Raw genomic sequence first — 25,416 nt, 5'->3', positions numbered from 1 at the left:
TGTAGTTGAAATCGCCTTTCAGGCCTCTAGAGCTTTAATCGAAGTCACCCTTCTCTTTGAATTCTTGCGGCCGTAAATCCGCCGCCTGCCACAATGTTGGGGTTGGATGTCGGTCTCATAAGGTTTTTCGGGCATCTGCGCATTCGGCTTCGGACGTGCGCAGAAGGCGACTGCGCATTCGGCTTCGGACGGACATGAGTGAGGAGGCAGGTGAATTATGTATTAAGATTAAAGTAGAACATCATAAACTTCATCTTTAAATCATTTAATGTACTAGTTTCTCAAATACCATCGTAAGTAAAGTAGCACGTTAAATGCTTTGTTTTGTATATGTTCTTCTATGTGCTCTATGTGTGTGAATCACTATGTGCTTCTTAAACGGGCTTTCTCTTCCTCCAACAGGACACAGAATCCATTACATTTGTGATATTACAGTCCTTGAATAATTAAAATACTGAGATGTATACTTGATATTATTTTCATGATGATAGGAGTTAAAGCATGTTATTAAACATGGGAACACGGTGGCGCAGTGATAGTGACGAGCAGGTGCCCTGTCCATAGATTGTTCGTGCCTCCCGCAAGATGCTTGCTGCGCAGTGTGCGACCCTCGATGAAATAATTTATTGTAGCAGTATTGTCTCTTTCAAACGTACTAACCTCCAATTCCTGTCCTTCCTTTTCTTTCTCCAAGTAACCAATCGCCACACAATCAGCTCTGTAATAGATGTTAAGCCATCTGTAAGCTTAGAACGCCAATTCTTCAAAACTTTTAAGGAAACTTTCCAGTGTAGCGCCAGCCCCAGCAAGAATACAGCACGAGGCAGGAACAATCCCTGAACTAGCTAATGCTGCGCCACCGTGTCCTCACATGTTTAATTATTAACAATATAAATTATTTAAATGATGTTAACATTTTATATATAATGTAATAAACATATTTTGCTGCATTTCATCTTAAAAATGATATTGGAATCATATGTAAATACGTGCTTTATAAAGTGGCTACGGTTGTGCAATATTATAACTATCGCAAGTTTACAGTGAGGTGATTGTACTTATAAGTACAAACAGTTCTACAAGGAGCACTTGATGGACTGATTGAGTGCGTTTATAGTTCTTGGGATGAAACTGTTTCAGAACTGCGAGGTCCGTACAGGAAAGGCTCTGAAGCGTTTTCCGTATGAAAGCAGTTCAATAGACAGCATGGCTGAGGCAGCGTGTGCTTGATGCTGTATACCAATAATTCTCTTTCCAATCAGCTTCTGTACAGATGTGATTTACACTCAGATACAGTGATATAAATACTCCGAGTGGTGCAGTGAGAGTAATATGGAAAAAGATGATCCGCTCTGGCAGCCCCTAACGGGAGCAGCTGGAAGAAGCAGAAGAAGGTGCAGTGAGAGGAACAATGCTAAAGCAGCTATTGTATTTGGAATAGTTTGGCCATTCCATGGACCATTATATTGTTACAGGTTAACTACAATTAGATACCTTAAACTAATAATAGGCGGTTAATTTCAGTATATTTATAAAGCCACGCCAGGGATGTCCATCTAAAAAAGAAAGGGAAACCACACTTGAACAGTTTGCAAAATCAAGAGGAGAACTTGCATACGCCAGGGTTTGAGCTAGTGTGAAAATGTGCGTGGCTTTACGCCAAGTTCAGGCTTTATAAATCGTGATTTGAGCATGGAAACGGGCTTACACAACATTTTTGTGCATACGCACTGTTTATACATGAGGCCCCTGGTCATTCTCCTTTAACTTCTCTTATTAACATGGTGGTTCCGCCTAAAGAAATATTGCTAACTAGATGTTTGTTTAAAAATCCCAACAGGGCAGTTTTTTCTGAGATGTTGGAACCACTAAGTTTGTCACCAAATAGTCATACTACAGTCAAAGCTACTTCGAACACATTTCTTGTCTATTCTAACAACATATATAACTCTTAGTTGCTGCGAAATAAGTCTGTCTATAAATACGGAGTTGTAGCCACATGATTGGCTGCTTGAAGAAGCAGGCTATTTCTTTAAACAGATATATCTACCTAAGTGTAGTAATAATGTTTAAGGCAACATATTATAAATAAATAGCCATATTGTATATGTTCCAACTCTGCTTTAAGACCGAGGGTTTTTAAGTAATCAACAAAAGTTGGGACACCTGTGCAAATTGTTTGCTTCAACTTGCAAGGCTTAATTTACTTTAATTGCCGTAGAACATCTGTAGGTTATAACTTATTAGTTGTTCCCTGAAGATGGCTCATTTGTAATATTCTGAAATTTCCTTTTTTCAGTTTTGGCTAACCTAAACTGTAAAAGTTAAATCTTCGTCAGTTTACTGCTTACCTTTTCACCATTTTAAGTCATTCATTTCATTTAATCTGATTAAATTTGAAGAAAAACTGGAAAAAATACAGTGTTCTAAAACTTTTGACTTGAAGTGTATTTGTGGACATTCAAGTACATGTAGTACTTGCCTTTATACAGTCTAGCACTGAATTAGAAAGTTGTTTTAGCATACCATGTAGCTGTACTGTTATTATTTTAATATTCTACCTTATTTATATGTTATAATAAAATGCTGTGCAGAGCTATAGTTTTCTGTTTTGAAATGCATGTTTTTTCTGTTTTGTGCATTACATTCTCATTGTGCATGATTTGTTTTATTTTCAGGAACATGCTGTTACAATGCCGTGCACTTGGGTAATGGCATGTGCCTATGCCCCCTCTGGCTGTGCGGTTGCATGTGGGTAAGTGTTTTCTGTTTGTGGTTTTTAACCTCATGCCTGTATTTGTAGCTAATAAGTGATGACTGTTTGTTCACTGAAAAGATGTATTGCTGGCTGCAGCTGTGTGTTTTTGTGGCATCATTTTTCCCCCAGCACCTTAATCCAGACCAAACTATATGTCATTGGCTGTTAGGTAGAAGAGGAACAGCAAAGAGGTTATGAAAAATAAAATGGCAAGGCAGTGAATGTGTATATTTTAATATGTTTGTGCTTTCCAGCTACTGTAAGTAGGAGGCATGTCTGAACTCCTACATTAAATGGAGGCTGAAGCTGGAAATATGTTTGCTTTGCACCTTTTATTTTGGGGCCAAAGACAAACTTTTCTGTCATTTGTCTGTTTTCCCCATAGTTAATATCAAGTTGAATAACAATATTTAAAATACATTACATACACACATTTGTTTTTTGCAAAACCTAATGCATAAGTTAGGAAGGTGAGGTAACATGCTTTTGCTAAATATGAGAAAACTGAATTTCCCATATTGCTCTGTTAATACTATGCACTTCAAATTTAACACCCATTGTATCCAATTATTGTTTTCCCTTTTTAGCTTCATAAGGATACATTAGCATGGTGTAGAAAATTCAGCATACACTAAGTAAAACAATATTTCATGTTAATTCAGCTTCACCTCTATCAACGACTCACTGAATCTCACAGACTAAGAAGCTAATCTAGCCCACTACATAGGGTATGTCAATTATGGCATTTCAGTTTTATAGTAAAATTATTTCATAAGGGCTTTCAGATGAGGATAGATTTCCTCATAGTAATAATAATAATAATAACCTTCATATTAAAATTTTATATCTGGTGCCAAATATTGTATTTCTTGACATGTTCTTTTGGCGTTCTCAATTTGATAATATTTTTGTGTTATTTTCTTCTTAGGGAAATACATTTTTTAACTATACTATACTACATAGTAATTTAATTATATATTATTTCTTTAATGAATGTTTGTCTTTACATTTATTCAAAAATAATATGATAAAATGTTTGTATTCCTGTCACATAGGTAGATATATCTCTTTAAAGAAATAGCCTAAGTGTAGTAATAATGTTTAAGGCAACATATTATAAATAAATAATCCCCTTGGGGTTAATAAAGTATCTATCTATCTATCTATCTATCTATCTATCTATCTATCTATCTATCTATCTATCTATCTATCTATCTATCTATCTATCTATCTATCTACATATAATCATACTTTTTTTTTATATATATAGAGGCTTGGACAACAAATGTTCTGTTTACCCTTTGACCTTTGATAAGAATGAGAATATGGCTGCAAAGAAGAAATCTGTGGCAATGCATACAAACTATTTATCAGCCTGCAGTTTCACAAATTCTGATATGCAGGTAAAATTTAGAATAAAAATATTTTTTATTTGATATGTAAAACAACCCTCCTAATTTTCTGAACTAATAGAAAATCCTTAAAAAGTGTACAAAAATATTAGAGTTGAAGTAAAAAACTATTAAATATTAGAGAAAGAACATTTTGCTATCAAACTGCCAACCCATTAAATCATGCTAAATGAACATCCATCATATTCTTAATCACATGCTTAATAAAAAGAATGTGGCAGAAGTGCTACAAATATAGCACACATTCACAAGTAACACGAGTGAGTTATTGTAAAGAAGTCAATCTGTTGTAATGCTCCAAGAATTTTGTGAATGAGCTTTGACCAAAGCTTAAGAGCTTTTTATGATAGGTCAAGTCTGGTTAAATTTTATAAATAAGCTATACAGTACAATTGTTATTATCATGTAATAACAACAACAACAACATTTATTTCTATAGCACATTATCATACGAATAATGTAGCTCAAAGTGCTTTACATGATGAACAAAGAGAAAAAAGACAAAATAAATAAGAATTAAAATAAGGGAACACTAATTAACATAGAATAAAAGTAAGGTCCGATGGCCAGGGAGGACAGAAAAAACAAAACAAAAAAAAAATCTGCAGGGGTTCCAGGCCCCTCTAGGCATTCTACCCAACATAAATGACCTCAGTCAGTCCTCATGGTATTCAGGATTCTCATGGAAGAACTTGATGATGACAGTCATGTGGACTTCTGGCCTTTAATCCATCAGCCTAGCTCTGTCTGTCAGTATAACTGCTCAACTGTTGATACTCGCCATATGGTGTGTATGAGTTAAAACGGCATAATGGCTAAAGAACATCTGTAAATTGTCCACTTACTTTTCCTGGTTTATTAACAACTTGAATGACCGTAGCTGCCATTCACAACAGTGGCTTTCAGATGACTGTGCATTAGTAATGAGGGTTGACCATGCATTGGGTGACTGACTTTAAGTAAACAAAGTGGATGGTGTCATGCACAACCACCACCTCAAGCACAGAACCCAACCTCCTTTTTCCCCAATGATCTGTAACAGACGTGGCAATCTCTGTTGACTCTGACTCAGCACAGGGGAGTGGCTTAATTGGTTGGCCTGGTCACAACCACAGACCTATGGATAAGGATGGAATTCACTGAACTGAACTCCTTTCTCCTGTTGTTCTGAGCATGAGAAAGATTTGCTGGCAAATGTGCATGCTCACTGTCCATCAGACAGTGTAATAGGATAATTTATAAAACTTACTTTTTATGAAGTTTTAAAGATATGCCAAATTCATGTAATGTTTAAAAAAAGTTTGATAGTGAAAAAAACATTTTGTAATTATAGTATTGAAATTATAATTTTACAGACGCCAATAGCAATACTTATATTTTTATGTACTTATTAGGTTTTACATTTTGTAAAAATATACATGCATATACAATTGTTCTGTGTTGGGTAGAAGGCAGGAATTTTTCTTAGATTGGCTGTCACTCCTGTGCAGAGCACATTCACACAATTCACATATATCTTTGGTAAATTGTGCAAAAACCAGAGTATCTGGAGAAACACTCAGACAAACACAGTGGGAAACTCATGCAATGCCTTGTCTGAAGACTGCATTTTGTAATAGGGAGGCACCTAGAATTGAAGGTGCTGGGCTAGCCACTCCATCACCTTGCTGTCCTGTCCAAAATTAAGGCAATTACAGATACTGTAAAAATTGACATTGAAAAAAATTTTTTTATTTTAAATAACTTTGTTACCAGATCCCATATATAATAGTTATGAATCCATATTTCATTTGTAGTTTTTGTGTCGATGTGTGGCCATAGGAATACATACTTAAGGGGGACAACCCTTTTCTTTGATTTAAGATTTAGACCATAGGAATTGCAATATATCACTTTTAGTGAAATTATATTATTTTACTTGCTTAAAATATTCTCTTTATCGTTTTATTTATAAAAGTAAGTAATGTTGTTTTAAGTTCCTATAGTCAAAACTTTTAGTTAAGTGGGATTGGTCAAATTATTTTAAAGTTTATAAAAGGGTTAACCACCATTACTTTGAAATACCCCAGGTATTTATTGTTGAAGACTGCACTGTTTGTCTTCTAGAATCTTCAAATATAAGATATTCCCAGTAGAAAGGTGCAAAATCAGTGAACTTTTCAAGTGATTGTGTATTAGATATAAATTGTACAAATATGATCATTTTATTTGAAATTTTATAATAGAAAATGTATAATGTAACACCAAGAACAGAGGTACTCATTTTTGGATTAGAACAGCGTCCTGCTTTTAAATCAAATGCATATCTGGTTGCTGTGTGGCAGTAAAATCCATGTTCTCCCTGTGCTTGCTTTGGTTTTAAACACTTTACTTTTCTTCCCACATCTGAATGACATGCTAGTTAATTTGACTGGTGATTCTAAACTGGTCCCAGGTTGAGTGTGTATTTGTGTGCCTTGCAACCCATTCTGGTTGTACAATGCCCTGTCTTCCCATGACTTTGAACAGAATTACGCATATTTTGGAATATTATGTTACAATTAAGTGGTCAGTAGTTTTTCAGAATTGTAAACTTTCATTAATGTGCTTAGCATATGCAACAAGTCAGCATTTTGGGGTTTTTGGAGAATTATAGACCTTTTTATAGAATAACATCCATCTTTTTGACAGTCTCTGTGTGAAAAATGAAATTTCTTTCAGTACATGGTTTGGCTTTAGTCATTTATTTCAGTTCAGCATTGGTTTGTTACTGTGTTATCTGTTTCATTTAGAAACTATTTCTTAGAAAATGTATATGTGCAAATTTAGGGATGTCTGTATGTTTATTTCCCTATGTGTAATGAGTTTTGTTTTTGCAGAATGTTGGGCTTTCTGTTGTATGTATTGTTACATTTTCTTTTAATAATGCTGTGTTTTGTAATAGGGAGTAGTGTACAGACCTTTTAACAAGAACTGTTCGTTGTAATAATAAGCTAAGTTGATTTTACTCTCTAGAGAGTTTTAAATGAAAATTCAGTCCAACTTTGGCTGCTAATAGAAATTTATAGAAAGACTTAGATTTCACCACAAGATGGCATCATGAACACAGTTTATATGTTGGCTACTGGTTAAGGTATTGGTGGAAATGAGATTGCACTATGGTTTCCAAACAACAGTTTAGTTTACATAGGCCGATAATGTAGCTAAGAAATTTGTCATTCTTCACCAAATTTTGGTAAATAGGTAAATAATGTACTGTTGTCTAACAAATTGCATACCTTAACTGAAACAAGACATATATGTCATTTGACACAAGGTAATTGCACATACCATATAAATGTTTGGAGTAACATTTAGAAATACATAGTCTATATTCCACTTTTAGCGACCTAAAATTTAATGTGTGTAGAAAAGTCAAATAATCAAAAATGTCAAATTTTCTTCTGAATTATTGTATTGACAGTATTTATCACATTTTAAAAGTAATATTTACTGCTTTTATTTTTATACTACTTACAGTTCAGTGCTGCAGATGTTTTCTTAAAGTATAGGGAATATATAATAGAAGTGTATCACTCTCCGAAACTATTTCTTTCATGTTCTGCTAATATCTATTATATTATAGATTCTGACTGCCAGTGGGGATGGTACATGTGCTTTGTGGGATGTGGAGAGTGGACAGCTCCTCCAAAGTTTCCATGGCCATGCTGCTGATGTTCTTTGTCTTGATCTTGCACCTTCTGAAACAGGAAACACATTTGTCTCTGGAGTAAGTAAGAACATCAGTACTCCTCGTCTTAAGGCCATGTTGTTCTAATCCTTTGTATGAGACTTGAGGGAATTGGAAAGTCCTTGTTTTTTCCCAGTTTTTGCTTATGAGTTCAGTTTGACTATGGTATATTGCAGGAAATCCAAAGTATTTACTGAGCAGGAAAAGGTTTTTATTTGGTCGTATCACTCAAAAGTTCTTTAAAAGGTATTTGGGCTTTCTAACAGCAAGTCTTTTATTAAACAGATCACCTCATTTTCATTAAATAGTACATTACTTGATAATGTGTAGGTGTGATTTGCCCACAAAGTTTTTTGGTGATGCCGTTTCTGTTTTCTTAAAGTCTGACTATAATCTTCACCTGCAATTCATAACACATGTGATTATAAGGCAATGGAAAGTATTCTTAGTAGCATGGTGTATGGTTCAGCCAGTGTGGCAATTTCTTCTGAATGTGATCATCCATATTTTAGAATTTAAAGATTACATTGTATCCTTTATTTTGTCTGTACATCATTCAATTGCTATCACTACTGTGTGATTTCTTACAAGAAAATACACATGAAGTTTAATTCTGCCAGTGACTCTAGCAAGAATAACTTCTGCCAGTGCTCAACAATTTAATATGCTGTTACTAGGTTTATTAGAAGGAAGCCTAAACATCGGCTCTTCATGATAGCCGTCTGGCCTTTCTGCTTTCTGATTACAGTTCAAATCATACTCCTATAATCTATTGGTCATTTGGTAGAGCTGGTTGTGATGGGGTGTTCTTTGGTGACATTTACATAGCTGATTTTATTGAACATTGCTTAATGGTGTTGACATATAGCCATTGTGATTCATGTAATGTGTGGAGTTTGCAAAATTGTAAAAAATTAAAGGCAAACATGAAGTGAACAATTACCACATACAAGAATGTGCAACCTAATCAAAAAATATTGTCAGATAAAATGAAGGAGCCAGCAGAAAAATTCTATAAACTGAAAAAGTAATGTGTGAATAATCACAAATTGCCAGCTTATACCCAGCACAAATAATCCTCTATATTCAATAATAATAATAATTATTATTGGCCCATAAAATGTAGAGTTCACTGCAATCATCCGTTAAAAGTTCCATCACATTTTTAACTGCATGTGTCCTCTTATAAATAGTTTATAAATATATTTATACCCTAAGCTGGAATTTTTTAGTGTCAGTAACATTTATAACATTCAAAATGGTTGTTCATTGAGAAGTACTTGCATATGCTTTTACTATCTTACTAACAGTATCACTCCACAAGATAGTAACAGTTTGCCATTAACAAAACATATTTTATTTATTTATTTATTTATATATATATATAATATATATATATATATATATAATATCGTGCTCTCATCGTTTGTGTATTAGCGACTAAGCGACTTTGTCTTTCTTCGGAGGTTTCATTTTGCAGATGTGCTTGCCTCACTTGTGTATTAGCGGCGGGAGGAAAAGTAAAAGGGATACCATACCGTCTTGCCGATGTGCTCGCCACGCCTCAGTAATAGCAGATAAGCGAGTGACTCTTTCTTCGGATGTTTCATTTTTCCGACGTGCTGGCCTCGCTTGCATATCCTTGGAGGTGGAGCCCTTACCCCGACACCTCTTTTCACTTCTGGGCCGGACAGACACACACAATTCCACGCGTTAATATATAAGATTTATAATATATAGCTTTCTCATCAACTCTCTTTAACTTTTCAGGGATGTGACAAGAAGGCAATGGTATGGGACATGCGATCTGGGCAGTGTATCCAGTCCTTTGAAACTCATGAATCAGACATTAACAGTGTCAGGTGGGTTCAAAAGAACATTTTGTTAAATATTACATTTTAGTTCATTAAAAACAAAGATACCTCCTTTAAACTAGAAAAATGAACAATGTAAAATCCTAAGGGCCATCTATTATTTAAACCCAGTTTGATTTTTTTTTTTCTTTGTAAATAGAAGCACATATCAGAGAAAGAGAGAAGCGTATATTTAGTTAGACAGTAACACATTGGTTAGAACACTAACAGGTCCCTGTTACAATATGAGGGGGTACCCAAAAATTCCTATAATCAGTTAATAGCACGGAACAGGTGAGAAATTATCAACTATGTTGCCTGATATCACACACCTAAAGTTTTGTTAATCAGTCTGCCAAGTGTCATTGTGCTACGTTGATTGAGATGTGTGTTTGTGACATTTATTCTACAATTGAGCAGCTGACTTCAGCGAAAGTGCATGGCATGTCTTATTGAACATCAAGAGAATGATGATCATATTTTTTTTTTTTGCACTAACGCACTTCGTAATAAAGAGTTTCAAAGTGAACAGACTATTAATCAGCAACATTACACTAAACTGCTGAGGCTTCTGTGAGAAAGCATCAGGAAATAATGTCTGGAGCTGTGGTGCACCCCAAAACTGCACTTTGCATCATGACAGTGTTGCTGCACACACCACTGCACCATAACAGTGCACACCCTGTATTATCAAAAAGTTTTGGACCAAAAACTTTTGGTTGTGGCTTTGCACCCTGTAACCTTTTTGTTCCCAAAAGTAAAACTGAAACCAAAGGGTAGACAGTTTGCTACTATGTTAGAAATCTAGAAAAAAATTGCAAGAGACCCTAGACATGATGAATAAAAATGAGTACAGGAAGTGCTTACAGAAATTTAAGTAGTGTTTGGACAAGGGTATTATATCTCAAGAGGTATATTTTGACGGTAACTAAAATGGAATTACTGTAAGTTGCATAATAAAGACTTTTTAAAACAATTCCAGGAATTTTTGTGTCCCACATCATATGTGCTTTGTAATTTTTTTGTCCTGTGAGGAACAGCTTGTTACTTAATGCGGTATATATCAACTAAAAAAATAATAAGTAAAAGCTTTATCACTACTAAGTCAGACTGAACTTTACAACTTACCACCTATAAGTTTAGCCAGTAGATTATTGCCTGTGTGTTTCGTGTTTTTTCTTTAGCTCCAGTACATGACGTGTCCTATCTTTTAGAGTCTTTAAAAAATAAATTATATCACATGAATTCAGTCACCACCTGTCAAGAAAATATGTAGAAATATTGTATTTTGTTCTTTAAACAGATTGTTTATTCATTCAAAAAAATTGCAAAGAGCTTGTAAATAAAGCATAAAGATGCTACTGTTAATGTTCTAAGAAAATGTCGGAAAGAGCTACCCACTCAGTGGCCACCATCTCATAGTTGCATGGATGTGGACTTAATTCCAGGAATCAGTTTTCTTCTGTTACTGCACATTTCTTAAACATCTTTAAGAAATCTGTTATGTTATTTGGCAACTCTAAATTGTCCTGTTGTCAATGAGCATGAGCTTGTATGGTATGTGAGTGTGCTCTGCCTGTCTGGATATCCTGTATAGAGAGAGTTTCTGCAATATGCCCATTCCAGCTTTTAAAAGATAATGCTATTACAGAAAATATCTGGCTAAATACATGTATATTTTCCATTTATTACATTGTTTTTCTAACTGTTTTCCTTATTTTTTTTATTTGTCCAGGTATTACCCAAGTGGAGATGCATTTGCTTCTGGTTCTGATGATGCCAGTGTAAATATTTTTATTTTTCCAGAAACCATAGATAATTTATGCTAGAACTGAAAAGTTTGTTGGGTTTCACAACAACCTGGAAAAGGCAAAAGTACTTGAAGTAATATATATATATATATATATATATATATATATATATATATATATATATATATATATATATATATATACACACATTTCAATATCTATATATATATATATTTCAATATTGTTTTTTAATGTTACATTTCTTTTTTAATACTATTGTGTATTTGTAATTATTGAGTAGCTTTTTGGAAACACAAATGGAAGTGCTCTTAATAAACTGAACCTTTCATTAACTGGTATTTTTTAAATACATCTGAAACATTGCTTTTACCATTTTCTCCCAAGATGCTGAATCATTTTAGGTGCACTTTTATCAAAACATTATTATTTGTCTCTACTTTGTCCACTGTTCAGCTGAACGATTTTATTTGTTTGACTGAAACGTAACAAAGTTTTTGCAAAACACAAGATAGTATAGGGTAAACATTCCAAAATGCATGGGTGAAGTTTGTACACTTAGAAGCAGATGTACAAATGTAATATTCAACAAAAGTTTGATTTTTCTTTTCTTTTTGAATTCTAACTTTCTTTAAGATCTCCTCCGCAACTACAACCTTCTTTATTTTAATTTGCTTTAAGCATTCTTGTTATTTTTGTTTAAAAATTAACCTTGCATGGTTTAATGTGTAGGTGTCCAAATAAGTAAATGTTGGAATGTTGTTTACATAAAATTAAAGTATTGCTAATATAAATGGTATAAAAACAGACTAAACGCATTAAAGCACATTGGTAAAATAAGCAATGATTGTGTCATGTTTCAGACATGTTATGCAACTGAGTGTTATTCACACAATTGTTGATTTTTATCTAAAGTACTTCTGTCTATTTACTGAGGTGGAACTGATTCCCCTGCATTCTGTGTGCCACAATGGACTTTGATAGTGAATTGCTTCTGAAAATTGTTTCTGGCATCCATAAAGATGTTCGACTATGTATATTATATGGGAATAGAAAAACATGTTGATAGTAGATTTCTTCTTTTGTGGTGACTGGTATAGATTTGTGCTAGCATACTAGAACATTTAAAGTTGAAGAAAACATAATATGATCTATGTCTTGATATTTAACTAATTACAATTTGCATAAAAGCATCCTTAATTATACTTTTTTTCTCTTCTTACTGTATATGGCATCTAATGTATAATTGTGTTATCTATAGAATTTCTTTGCTAAAATCACATTTTTGTGGATTTTATTCTTTTATAAGTTCTGACACGTTATCCTTTTAAAGTGCAGGCTTTATGACCTTCGTGCTGACAGAGAAGTTGCAATATACTCTAAAGAAAGCATAATTTTTGGTGCTTCTAGTGTGGATTTCTCTCTTAGTGGTAAGTATTTTGAAATAATTATTGTAACAGTACTGGGAAAATAAGAGTAGGAACTTAACAGTGTAAATTGTAAAATATATGTGCAGCATTTCATTTTTAGTTAATGTTTTTGCCAAGCACTATAGAATATTCAGTATGTGATACAAAATGTTAAAGGGCTTTCTCAACAGTTTGATGTGAAATTTTAAAGAATGTTGTATTTTTATATCATTTGCTTTATTGCAATATGTCATAAGCAACTGTATACTTTAAACTGTATGTTAATAAAAACAGAAGAATAAATGACTTCCTGTAATCTAAATACACACAGTCAGGTCAATTGGTAACTACAAAATACTCCAAATAAATCTATGGCTGTTTGTAACTTGACATGAACTGACCTACCATCTAGTGGTGGTTTCTATCTTGAAATCTCGATAGGCTCTGTTCCCAAAAAAAGGTGAATGGCTGTAAAAATCAAAGGATTTAGGTTTCATTGTCATTCTGTAGTAAAAGTGTTATTCTGTTCATTTTACTTTTGCAAACTGCTCTTTGCAGAATAATAGTCTCTGAGCACCTACTCATATTTACAGCTTTAAAGCACTAACAGTAAGCAACATTTATACACATAAACACACAAATTATGTAACACACACAATCAAAAAGAAGAACCCTTAATAGTTATTATAAACATATCATTGGAAAATAAAGTTCTGTTAACCTGATAATTGAAAATTATGATACAGAAAACAAAAACACCAGTCAATATAATTTTGGAGAATACTTGTAACAGGCAATGTCACAGTTTTGATGATTTAGGTCAACTAGCTCCCATGTTTCTTCAGGAAATTCTACACAATAACATAACATGCTAAAACCATCTTCAGTGTACTTTTGAGTATAACGAGAAGCATATTTAATCCATGAACTCCCAGCCATTTCAAAATCTCTGTTTTTACTTTCAGTTGGCAAGAGTAAGTAGCCTGATAATGTACAGTAGCACTATCACCAAGCCACTCCAACTGGATACCAAGAATTTAAACAAAATAGGGGAGGTTTAGATTCATAATGATAATCAAGCTTTTATTGTCGTATAAACGACTAACAAACTAAGCTAAAAAATAGATACAGCCTAATCAGCACCTTTTATGATAGAACTATTGTAGAAAGAATTATTTCTACAATATCTGACTAAAGTTTAGAAACATTATAAGTACGCTTAAAACTGAAAACGTGGTTGAAATAGACAAACTACTTCTGATTTCCCATGCAGTGCTGTTTAGACTAAAAAAAGAAGTCACAGACATGCAGAAAAGCAAAGTATCTGCTTCAAATCAGAATCTTTAAAATACACAAAGTTTTTATTCCAGGGTTATATGAAATTTTACAATTAAAAATACAAATGAGATGGGTGTTCCTTAGGTACATTGATATTGTAGTTATCTGTTAGAATGAGACAACACAGTTATCTGGGATGATAGATAGTTCAGAACTGGTAGAACAATATTAATGTAGTTGATATCTTTTGAAAGAATAGTATCAGACATTACCACATTTTTATCTTAGAAAAACATTTCTGAATGCTAGACATTTGACTCTATGATGCAAGTTCTGACAACACTCCAGCTACTTTTCAGTCTGTTCGTTTAGACTGAAGAAGCACACACCTTTCATGTTAAATCATATCTAACAGGATGAATGATTTCAAAACAATCTGCTTAGAGAAAAAATAAACAGCTAGGATCTAAACATTCCTTTCCAGTAAGATTTCTTACGACAGAGTAAGGGGCAGTAGTTTTATATTCATTTGATAATTAATGTTGTTTGCAACTAGTAGTATTATTTAAGGTGTAAATAAGAGGTGTCTTAATTGTCACCTTATTCCACACAGGCAGTTTATGAAATTATTATTTACATGGCAGATACCTTTACTAAAGCGAACTTAAAAGATCAGGATACATTATATTTGTTTACTTTTTTATTTTTTTAATTATTGGAGAATTACACAGTGAGCTGAAAGCAGGTTTTGAAATAACATATTTGTGGTTTAAAGTCCACAAAGGCTGAACTTCTAACATTTACTTTGGATGTTTATCTGCAAATGAAATTGTTGCTGAAAACGGAAAATAGTTTGCAGTGAAATGTTAATTGGTAACATTGCTGGTAAAGTAACAGAAGAATGATCAGATTGTTAAACCATTTCAGGCAATGCAGCTGCAGAAAAATATGTCAAAGCTCCTCTCTTAGTATTAATAACAAGCTAAGAATTTTGTTGATCTACTGTTGTACTCTTGTGTGCTTCTTTGCCTAATATATAAGGTAATGAAACATCTCTAACCTAATTTATTTGAATGAAAAATGTTTCATCCAACCATGTGTATTACCTTGTAAAGATTCATGGAAAGCTGGAATTTATATCTAACACAAATGGGCATCAGGCAGAGACCAGCTCAGGATGGTATGCCCGGCCTCACTTAAACTAGACAATCAAAAGTAGCCAATCAATCTAAACACATGTATTTGAAATGTGGAACGAAGCAAATGCTTGTAAGAACCAACACAATCATTTAAACTTCATACAAGCAAATGCCAGGAATCGGACTATTCCTATATGTCTTATGCATGGTATCCTGAAAAGGTTCTTTATTTTACTTACCCATTTTGTATGTACTAATTTCTGCTGTTATTCTGTCATTCATTTTTTTATTTTCTTTAAATGTGTGGTGTTTATCTTTTAAAGCTTTTCTGGCTTTTAAATAAAATAATAATTTGGCACTGCTCCCTGACTTCTGCAATACTAATGCAATATTACAGAAGGATCAGAGATGGCATCTGTCAAAGAAGATGCAAAATACTGGCATCAACTGTACATTAGTAATGTTGTAAATCATTCCTTTATTAAAATGATAATGTAAATGTTTTGCTTTTCCCCTTTTGTATCATATTTGTACAGTAAAGGAGAATTAATACTGTTGCCTGCATTTGTTCAAAATGTAACCAGCTGTATGCTCACAGGGTAATTCAACTCAGTGATCTTTTGGGTATTCTCAGGGACTGTGCTTTTACCATCCATTGTCCTATAACAAGCTGTCACTCTAATTTTGGCATCAGGATGTTTTTATTTGTATGATTCTATTGCAACTGGAAATTTTTAATTTCTAACAATTCCCTAGATGGCTTTTACAAAAGCAGATGACCCCTTACTTAATACTAAATATTGGTGTGGCACTGGTGATTTACATCACTTAACATCTGGTTTTATTTTTTACAGTTCATGTTAAGGTTTTTGAATAAATTAACAATATGTGTGCATTGAATTTCATTCAAATGTCTAATAAACAAAAGAGAAGTCTGGCAGGACTATGAGATAATAATTCATCTGTATTTTCTGTTTGGCAATTTATAGCTTGTGTATTGCTGATCCAGATTGTTCTGTTATGGCATAACCTAAAAGATGACATTATACCTTCCACTAGAATTTTTTTCATGTATTAAAAAGAAAAACAATTTTCTGTTTTAGGTCGTTTACTTTTTGCTGGCTATAATGACTACACAATCAATGTCTGGGATGTTTTGAAGGGGACAAGAGTCTCTATTTTATTTGGCCACGAGAATCGTGTTAGTACATTGCGAGTTTCACCTGATGGCACAGCTTTTTGTTCTGGGTCATGGGATCATACATTAAGGGTAAGTGCAGGTGTATTAGTGTCAGTACATATCCTGAAGACATAATGGGAATGAAATCACTTTAGATTATAAAAGATTTATTACACTTCATGTATAGTCTGTTGTTTGAGGTCACATACACCTGTTTGAAGTGTAATTATTATTTTTGTCCAATAAAGATTTTGCTTTTTAGTAATAATTTACTTTTAAATATGTTTAGCTGTTGTGATTTTGCTTTAATCATGTACAGTATAACTTTTTTCCATTGTGCTTGTGTGAAAAAATAAGAATTTTGTTTATGTATTATATAAATAACAAGATGGTACTATTTTTTGTCTACTTGTTTATAGCATGTTTTTGAATGTGTACACAGTTGTTTGCATGAGTAATTGGCATGACTAGGTTCAAAGCTCACAATAAAGGCATCTTTTTTGAAATAGGGTTTTAATATGCTTAAATGAAATGATTCAGATATTTTAAAGTAATAGTTTAATAATAAAACCTGCCTGATGTATAGATAAACTGATTCATTTAATAATAAATTGTGTTTTTCCCCAAAGGATTTTCCACAGCATCTGCTAAAGAGTTGCTAGGCAGAATTATATAACCTTAACATTGAAAGCTTAAAGGGGATTTCATATCAGTCTTAGTAATATTGTTTTCATTCTGTAAATTCTCTGTTGTCTTCTTTGCCGTACTGTAAAGTAGTGTGAATGTATGTTTTCTTGCCATTTATTTCCCAAACACATTTATTTTTAGAATATATAAACATTTTGCATTACATGTAATAATGGTAGACATATAAATGTTTCAATCATCTCACTCATGTACTCAAAACTGAAATGTGATCAAGATGTCCTGATGAGGACAGATTAACATTATTGAGGTCTTCAAAGACTGGGACTGATTCTTTACTATTGAAAAGACCACCAGAGACAGTATGGTATATCTTACCAGTTTAGTTTAAAATTAGTCCAGGTTAATTCAAATATGTAAAGCAGTGACACTAAATTAATTAATTGAAACAGGTAACAAACTTATCAGTCCTTGCAATTCAGTTATATCAGATCATTTTATTAGTCTTTGCTCGATTCATCACATAAGTAAGAAAATAAAATGCCCTGTTATAAATATAGAAATAAGGTAAAACAATCATGTTGTTCTGTTCTGTTTAGTCCATCATAATATTTTAACTTTCTGTGGCATGAGCATTTTTGTGTGTAATTGCAACAAGCACATTACAATATTTATGTTTTTTTTTTCTTTTCTCTTTTTCAGATTTGGGCCTAAGTGTACATGCAATGGAAAACCAGACATGTTTTATTAACCTACATGTTTCTGTATTTATATTTTATTTATTATAACACCAGTTGATTTTCTCTTTGGTAACAAAATACAAAGAAAGAAAATAGACATCAGCAGTTTTATTTATTTTGGATATTTATTTAATCCAATACCAAGTGCAAACAACTCTCCAAATGAAGCTGTACTTTCCCTACTTTTCTAAACAGTCCATCTTCTATTTGGTTTGAAAATCATCAGTCTCATTTTTAATTACTTTTTATTTCATTAAACTGCTTGTTTATGTCGTTAGTGATAGTGAACAGTTAATTTAATCAAGCACATGAACTTATGTTTTTTGTTATTTCTAAATAGAGGTCAGTGTTCAGTTCTGTAAAGACAGATAACTAGTACATAGAAAACTAAAAGCAGAAAGATTCACTTTTAAAGTCTTTATTCAAGTTTCATTCTTCAAGCATTGGATTTATTATGATATTAAATTCTGAGTTCTTATCTTTCACAATTTAATGTGTAATACACTAAATATGTCTGGTTTTAATAATGCTAGACGTATCTACTGGCAGGTTAATATCTCTATACAGTAACTCAAATCAGTGAACAAAACAGATTAGGATTAGTCAACAATGTGTACATCCTGAGCAATCTGGAAAAAAGTGACAGAATATAGAAAAATGCTTATGATTAATGTCTGCTGAATTTTAGGTTTTCGTGACATTACTAGCTTCTCTTTACTACAGTATATCTCGGATGTTAGTAATTAAAGTGTACACGATAGTGATAAATATTAGTAAATAAACATTACCAGTAATGCAGCAGTGTGCATCACATCATTTCTTAAAATTATTCAGAAATTAAGGACAGCTTCAGTATTCATTGAACTCTGAAACTGTGAACTCCTAAATGCCTCAGTCAAGTAAATATTTATTGAAATGTAATATACAACTTGTTGTACATTTTTGCTTTTTTTATTTTTCAATAAATAACTCCATGAGCCCATGTTAGCATGAGCAGGATCGAAGTTCCATTCTTATGAAATGTCATTTCCCTGTAACTGGTATTTTATTTTTCTATGTACAAGATTTAGAAATCTACTTAACAGAAATTACCTCTTTCGGCTTGTGGTCCTATAATACTCATTTACAAAAAATCAGTATGAATGGGGAATTAAAAGAGCACAAGCCTGGTAAATAACTTTAATTTATATATATATATATATATATATATATATATATATATATATATATATATATATATATATATATATATAAACATAAACTAAAAGGCATTGTTGCCATACATATTGTGTCACGAATACCTCATTGCACCTTTTTGTGCAGTAAATTGAGGAAAGAAGAACTGGATTGTTAATCATAAGCACGTGTTACTGAGCAGAGCGCTATATAAGAATAAACTAAACTGAATAATGAGCAATATGTTGTTATCATCAGGGCACATTTGTTTGTTATGTCTTATTTATTTTATATGGTATAGTTATAGTGTTATAGATACTTGATTAAAAATGCATCACAGGGTTGAATGTTAAAAATAATAGTGATATTTCCAATTTGCATAAAGGGCCAGCTTACAAATAGAAATACTGTGATGCTGCTGAAGATATTAACATTGATTAGGATCAAGATAAGTAATAGGCATTACAACTTTATAGAGCATTTGTCATATACGTAAATATTAGTCAGGTTGAGCAATTATTGATCTAAAGTAACTAAAGGGACCAAACTCATTGAACTGTCTAATCACATTTAACAGGGTATTGTTCTTCAGTTTACTAAATAAAAGCATCATTAGGAACATATGATGATAATTTCATGCAAACAAGACTGTTTCATATGTTTCTTTTGTGAGTGGCAAACATCTGATATTCTAGAAATTGCATTATACCAAATGAAAATACAGTGTGGATGCACAGATTCATTGGTATGGTGCCTAAAACAGACTCATGTGCTGGCACAAAGCATTTTCTGCTTACATTTGACTCTCGGCACACTTCCCAAACAAAATCCTGGAATGCTCTCACTAGTTTAAATAAATAAGAAAATATTTCTTAAGTTATAAAGGAGATAAATATTTTTCTTTTAAAATATTGTAAACTTTTACCTAATTTCTTTGTGGTTTGTAAAATAAACATACCAATGGCTTTTAATCAGAATGTTCTATATTATTGCATTCTTTAAAAATATTTTTTTAAATAAAAAAAAAAAAATTGAATTTTCTTTTCCATTACCTCCCAGATGGCCAGTTACCCTGTAAAAAGAAAGAAGAGTTTCTCCATAAGTCTGCAAGTCCCTGTTGCATTATTGCTTACACGTACAAGCATATCTCTTACCTGTGTGGATGATACGGTTCAAGTAGGCTTTTTGAGCTATAGATTCATAGAATATTAATTGAATATTTCACATAGTATACAATGTGCAGTACTGTGATAATAAATAACATAAAAATGGTTGTAGTTAAAATGTAATGCACTTATTGTTCTATTTATTGTAATGTTGTTCTGTTTTGTTTTATTTATATATCAACATATGTATATCCATGATCACCAAATTACAATAAATATTATTTTAAATATTGTTAAATATATGTGTATGTAAAAGTATAAAATGGTATCAGTGTTGTCAAAGGTCAATGTGGCAGGGAGCATTGCTGTCTCCCTCAGTTCCACCATATGCCCGTGTACATGCGCTGCCTCTTAAGATGCCCTCCTCCACAGTAGCCTTTCTGCTATTTAGTTGACTGGAGGGTCTAAACTGGCATGTTGTGGGTGTATCATTGCCCTCGGGGATTGACTGGTTTTCATCAGGTCTGTCTCCTTGAATTGCAACCATGAGCTGATTTTCAGTGTAACTTAAATACTGAGCTCATATTTGTTCTCTGCCTTACTAACCCACATGTACAGGAGCGCCTCCCCTCTTCTCTGCTTAAGTTAAGTTATAGTTTGCTTTCCTTGCTTGCATTGTTTAGTTTTATGGTTACAGAGATTGTTTAACTTGTCAAGTATGACTTCAAGCAGTAGCATTTGAGATCTGTTTTTCTGACAGGATCAGCATTAGATGTGTAAAAGAAATACCCATGTGAAATAATTCAATCAGTAATTGAGGTTGTATGGAATGTTTCTCTGTTTTAAGACAAACGATTTTGAAAATTTCTCAGTGCGTATCAAATGGAAGTTTTCCAGATTTCAAAAAGAGTGCTCATTGTGCTTTCTCAGCAAATTTTGAACCTTTGTGACAAATGTCCTAGAAGTATAAATGAGTCAGTCCACTGGGAGCAGAGTTGCGTCATGTAGATGGACAGACACGACATCAGCAGTTAATGTGATTTTTCTATAGAAAGGGGTTGGAAGTTGTCCGACTTTTTCTGAGAGTGGGAAAATTGAGGAAAGTGACAACAATTGTGTAAGATCAATGAGCAGCCTGTATCTTTAAATGGCTCCCAAACCTTCCTCACATGTAGCCTTCATTTCTTATGCTTGATGATCCATAAAGACGACCCCAGGATTTGTGAATTGGGCTTGAATTTCGGATAAGACAACTTCTTTGCCAAATCTGCCAGAGCGTTTAACTTTTAGGGGAAAAGGTAAAACAAATGTTTCATACAGGTACATGATTGTGTGTGTGTGTGTGTGTGTGTGTTTTATTTACCTGAATGATTTATTGATCGTTGCATTTTGTTTAGACAACTTGTTATGTGTGCTTTAATTAAAGTTCTGATACAGAAGCCTTTCGACACTGACACTGAACTTTTTTTTGAAGGTTTCAGAAATTTCTTTTAGGTGTGACATGAATCAGTGTGCTAACAGTTTCATTCTGATGGTAAGGACCAAACTTCACCAGATTTATATTGGACAGGGTCTGAGTGGTCACTTAAGCTTTCAAACATGCTGTCCCAATTCTGCTTTAATTTAGCCGCTTGTATCTCTTTTTTTTCTCCCAGCTTCTGCTGCACATGCGCTCGAAACTCCTTAAAAAAAAAAAAAAAGGCACGTAGACAATCCGACTTTTATCATGCTCATGTGTACGCTGTATGTTGAGTACCAGCAAAAGCTCCCTGAATCATACATGAATTAAGAGTCCAGCTTTCACTCGGAGTGTCAGACATGCTGAGCCGGACACGGCAGGGTGTCTGCAGCTCCACTCTGCGCTAATCCAGCTTTCTCGCTCAGCTTTCCTTATTCCTTGCATTGCTTTGAAACCAGAGAGGTGGCAGAAGGAGACATGAAAGCCTTCCCCCTACACCCCCACAAGCGCAAGCCAAGCCTTCTGAACCTTTGTTTAAAAGCGCCTTGTTTATCTACATATTTGGATAACCTCGAATTGATCCATCCAGGCTTCTTAAAAGATTATGGGCCTCGTCTGTATCCCATAATACACACACACATCATTTTGTTGCCAGTCAATGAAAGCAGAAAATCCTCTGCCTGTAATCTGATCCCCTTAGCTGCATACCCTGATCATCAAAATATTGAGGTTGTATCAAGACAGATGTGGGACGCCCTAGTGCTCTGTGCTGTGGTCATGGGTGTGCCTTTAACACCCCTCTGTTTTTATTCAACATACATGATCTTGCCTGCTCATGGAAAATACCTTTGGGTGTGAAGATATCATAACATAACGTCTGCACTTTGTTAATATACCCAAATGACAGGACAGGGCCTGGCCTGCAGTGCCACAAGCCTACATAGCGTGGATGAGACAGCAGCTGATCTTTTTGAAGTTTTAGGGAATTTGGGGCACAAATTCACATTTTGCTTCCTGAACACTTTTGCGTGCATCTTATGGATTTTGACCTGCTGATCACAAAAATCACTTTGAAATTTTCCAATCACCCTTTTTATTGAATTTGTATGTGTGTATATATATATATATATATATATTATTTGTATATACAGTACTGTGCAAAAGTTTTAGGCAGGTGTGGAAAAAAATGCTGTAAACAAAGAATGCTTTCAGAAATATAAATAATGATTGTTTCTAGTTATCAATTTACAAAATGCAAAGTGAGCGAACAAAAAAGAAATCTAAATCAAATCAATATTTGGTGTTCCCACCTTTTGCCTTCAAACCAGCATCAATTCTTACAGGTCCACTTTCACAAAGTCAGGGATTTTGTAGGATTCTAGTCAGGTGTCTGATCAACCAATTCTACCACACAGGTGCTAATGATCATCAATGTCACACGTAGGGTGAAACACAGTCATTAACTGAAACAGAAACAGCTGTGTAGGAGGCTTAAAACTGGGTGAGGAACAGCCAAACTCTGCTACCAAGGTGAGGTTGTGGAAGACAGTTTCATGTCATGGCAAGATTGAGCACAGCAACAAGACACAAGGTAGTTCTACTGCATCAGCAAGGTCTCTCCCAGACCAAGATTTCAAAGCAGACTGGGGTTTCAAGATGTGCTGTTCAAGCTCTTTTGAAGAAGCACAAAGAAACAGGCAACGTTGAGGATCGTAGACGCAGTGGTCGGCCAAGGAAACTTAGTGCAGCAGATGAAAGACACATCAAGCTTATTACCCTTCGAAATCGGAAGATGTCCAGCAGTGCCATCAGCTCAGAACTGGCAGAAACCAGTGGGACCCAGGTACACCCATCTCCTGTCCGGAGAAGTCTGGCCAAAAATGGTCTTCATGGAAGAGTTGCAGACAAAAAGCCATACCTCCAACGTGGAAACAAGGCCAAGCCACTCAAGTATGCACGAAAACATAGGAACTGGGATGCAGAAAAATGGCAGCAGGTGCTCTGGACTGATGAGTCAAAATTTGAAATATTTGGCTGTAGCAGAAGGCAGTTTGTCGAAGGGCTGGAGAGCGATACAATAATGAGTGTCTGCAGGCAACAGTGAAGCATGATGGAGGTTCCTTGAACGTTTGGGGCTGCATTTCTGCAAACGGAGTTGGAGATTTGGTCAGGATTAATGGTGTTCTCAATGCTGAGAAATATAGGCAGATACTTATCCATCATGCAATACCATCAGGGAGGCGTATGATTGGCCCCAAATTTATTCTGCAGCAGGACAACAACCACAAAACATACAGCCAAAGTCATTAATAACTATCTTGAGCGTAAAGAAGAACAAGAAGTCCTGGAAGTGATGGTATGGCCCCACAGAGCCCTGATCTCAACATCATCGAGTGTGTCTGGGATTACATGAAGAGACAGAAGGATGTGAGGAAGCCTACATCCACAGAAGACCTGTGGTTAGTTCTCCAAGATGTTTGGAACAACCTACCAGCCGAGTTCCTTCAAAAACTGAGTGCAAGTGTACCTAGAAGAATTGATGCTGTTTTGAAGGCAAAGGGAGGTCACACCAAATATTGATTTGATTTAGATTTCTCTTTTGTTCATTCACTGCATTTTGTTGACTGATGAAAATAAATGAGTAACACTTCCATTTTTGAAAGCATTCTTTGTTTACAGCATTTTTTCACACCTGCCTAAAACTTTTGCACAGTACTGTATATTTTAGCGATTTCCTCTTGTATTGTCAGTATACATCAACAGTACAACTAGCACCGCTGGACCCACTTGGCAGTGCACTTCAGGTAGACCCAGTACTGTGAATGACATGACGTTAGAAAGAACTGGCCACCCTGTAAGGGCACAAAAGTGTGGCACACAAACCACTCGTCAGCCCCACAAAGAGATTTTGCCTCCTCTTTATATTAAAACTTGGGCTGATGAAAATGATGAACAAGGAAGTGTGAAGGGTTTTGATATTTTGGGCAGATGCTTCCACAGATAACTGCTGTGAAGATTAAGGGTGGCATTTTTGTTGGTTCACAAATCAAACACATCATCAGTGACCAGCGGTTTGAGGATCTGTTAGTGGGTTCGGTGGAAATCACGTGGAAGCCTTTCAAGGATGTTGTTAAGAGCTGCAGAGTACCAAACTGCACCCAGCTGGTTGACGACAGCTTCCAAGTGCAACAAGACACTAAAGATTCACTTTCTGCATTCACACTGCTGTGAAAGGATGCACCAGGACATTGTGATGATGAAAAAGTGGAATCCATCAGTGCTTGGCTGCCTATTGTTGGACACCAAAACGCGAAGCAGCAGACACTGACGACAAATGAAAATTAGCAGCACAACATTTTGAGCTCAATGGAAGGAATGTCATAGCAGCACTAACGCCCGAGCTATCGAGCTACCCCTTCAATGAACTCGCTTAGTGATAAGGAAACTGAAAGCGCCACTTGTGTGTTCCCGTCAGCATTTAGCCTGCCTGGTATTCCCACCTTGGTAAAATCCTGGAAAACACAGGACCCAAGGCTTCAATGCCCAAACAAGACATCTGGGCTACAGCTTACCAGAAGGCACAGGGGATTTTCTCCAAATTCTACTGGGGGGGGGGGGGGTCCGATGGTCCGATGAGACCAAAATTGAGCCTTTTGGTCATCAGACTACATTTGGACGCTGCACATTATCAAACACACAGCATGCCCACTGTGAAGTAGGGTGGTACCAGCATTGGGCTGAGTGGCTTGTCTACAGCAGGCCCTGAGGAGAAAATGAATGTCA

At 34.5% G+C, this 25,416-nt stretch overlaps 1 protein-coding gene across 1 annotated transcript in view; it reads left to right on the top strand.

Moving 5' to 3' along the window:
* The window catches only part of gnb5b (guanine nucleotide binding protein (G protein), beta 5b), a 39,200-nt gene extending 18,728 nt beyond the window's left edge, over nucleotides 1–20,472 (top strand). Inside the window, exons 6-13 of the mRNA XM_028822943.2 lie at nucleotides 2,679–2,755; nucleotides 4,029–4,161; nucleotides 7,775–7,918; nucleotides 9,650–9,741; nucleotides 11,468–11,516; nucleotides 12,835–12,931; nucleotides 16,431–16,597; nucleotides 17,855–20,472. Of these exons, the coding sequence (XP_028678776.2) occupies nucleotides 2,679–2,755; nucleotides 4,029–4,161; nucleotides 7,775–7,918; nucleotides 9,650–9,741; nucleotides 11,468–11,516; nucleotides 12,835–12,931; nucleotides 16,431–16,597; nucleotides 17,855–17,866 (771 nt within the window). The 3' untranslated portion in view covers nucleotides 17,867–20,472. The remainder of the gene's footprint in view (nucleotides 1–2,678; nucleotides 2,756–4,028; nucleotides 4,162–7,774; nucleotides 7,919–9,649; nucleotides 9,742–11,467; nucleotides 11,517–12,834; nucleotides 12,932–16,430; nucleotides 16,598–17,854) is intronic.
* The last annotated feature ends 4,944 nt before the right edge of the window (nucleotides 20,473–25,416 follow it).

This window comes from Erpetoichthys calabaricus, chromosome 17 (assembly GCF_900747795.2).
Source record: "Erpetoichthys calabaricus chromosome 17, fErpCal1.3, whole genome shotgun sequence".
Lineage (NCBI taxonomy): Eukaryota > Metazoa > Chordata > Cladistia > Polypteriformes > Polypteridae > Erpetoichthys > Erpetoichthys calabaricus.
The sequence above is the reverse complement of the archived record's forward strand: the minus strand, read 5'-3'. Positions and strand labels throughout refer to the sequence as shown.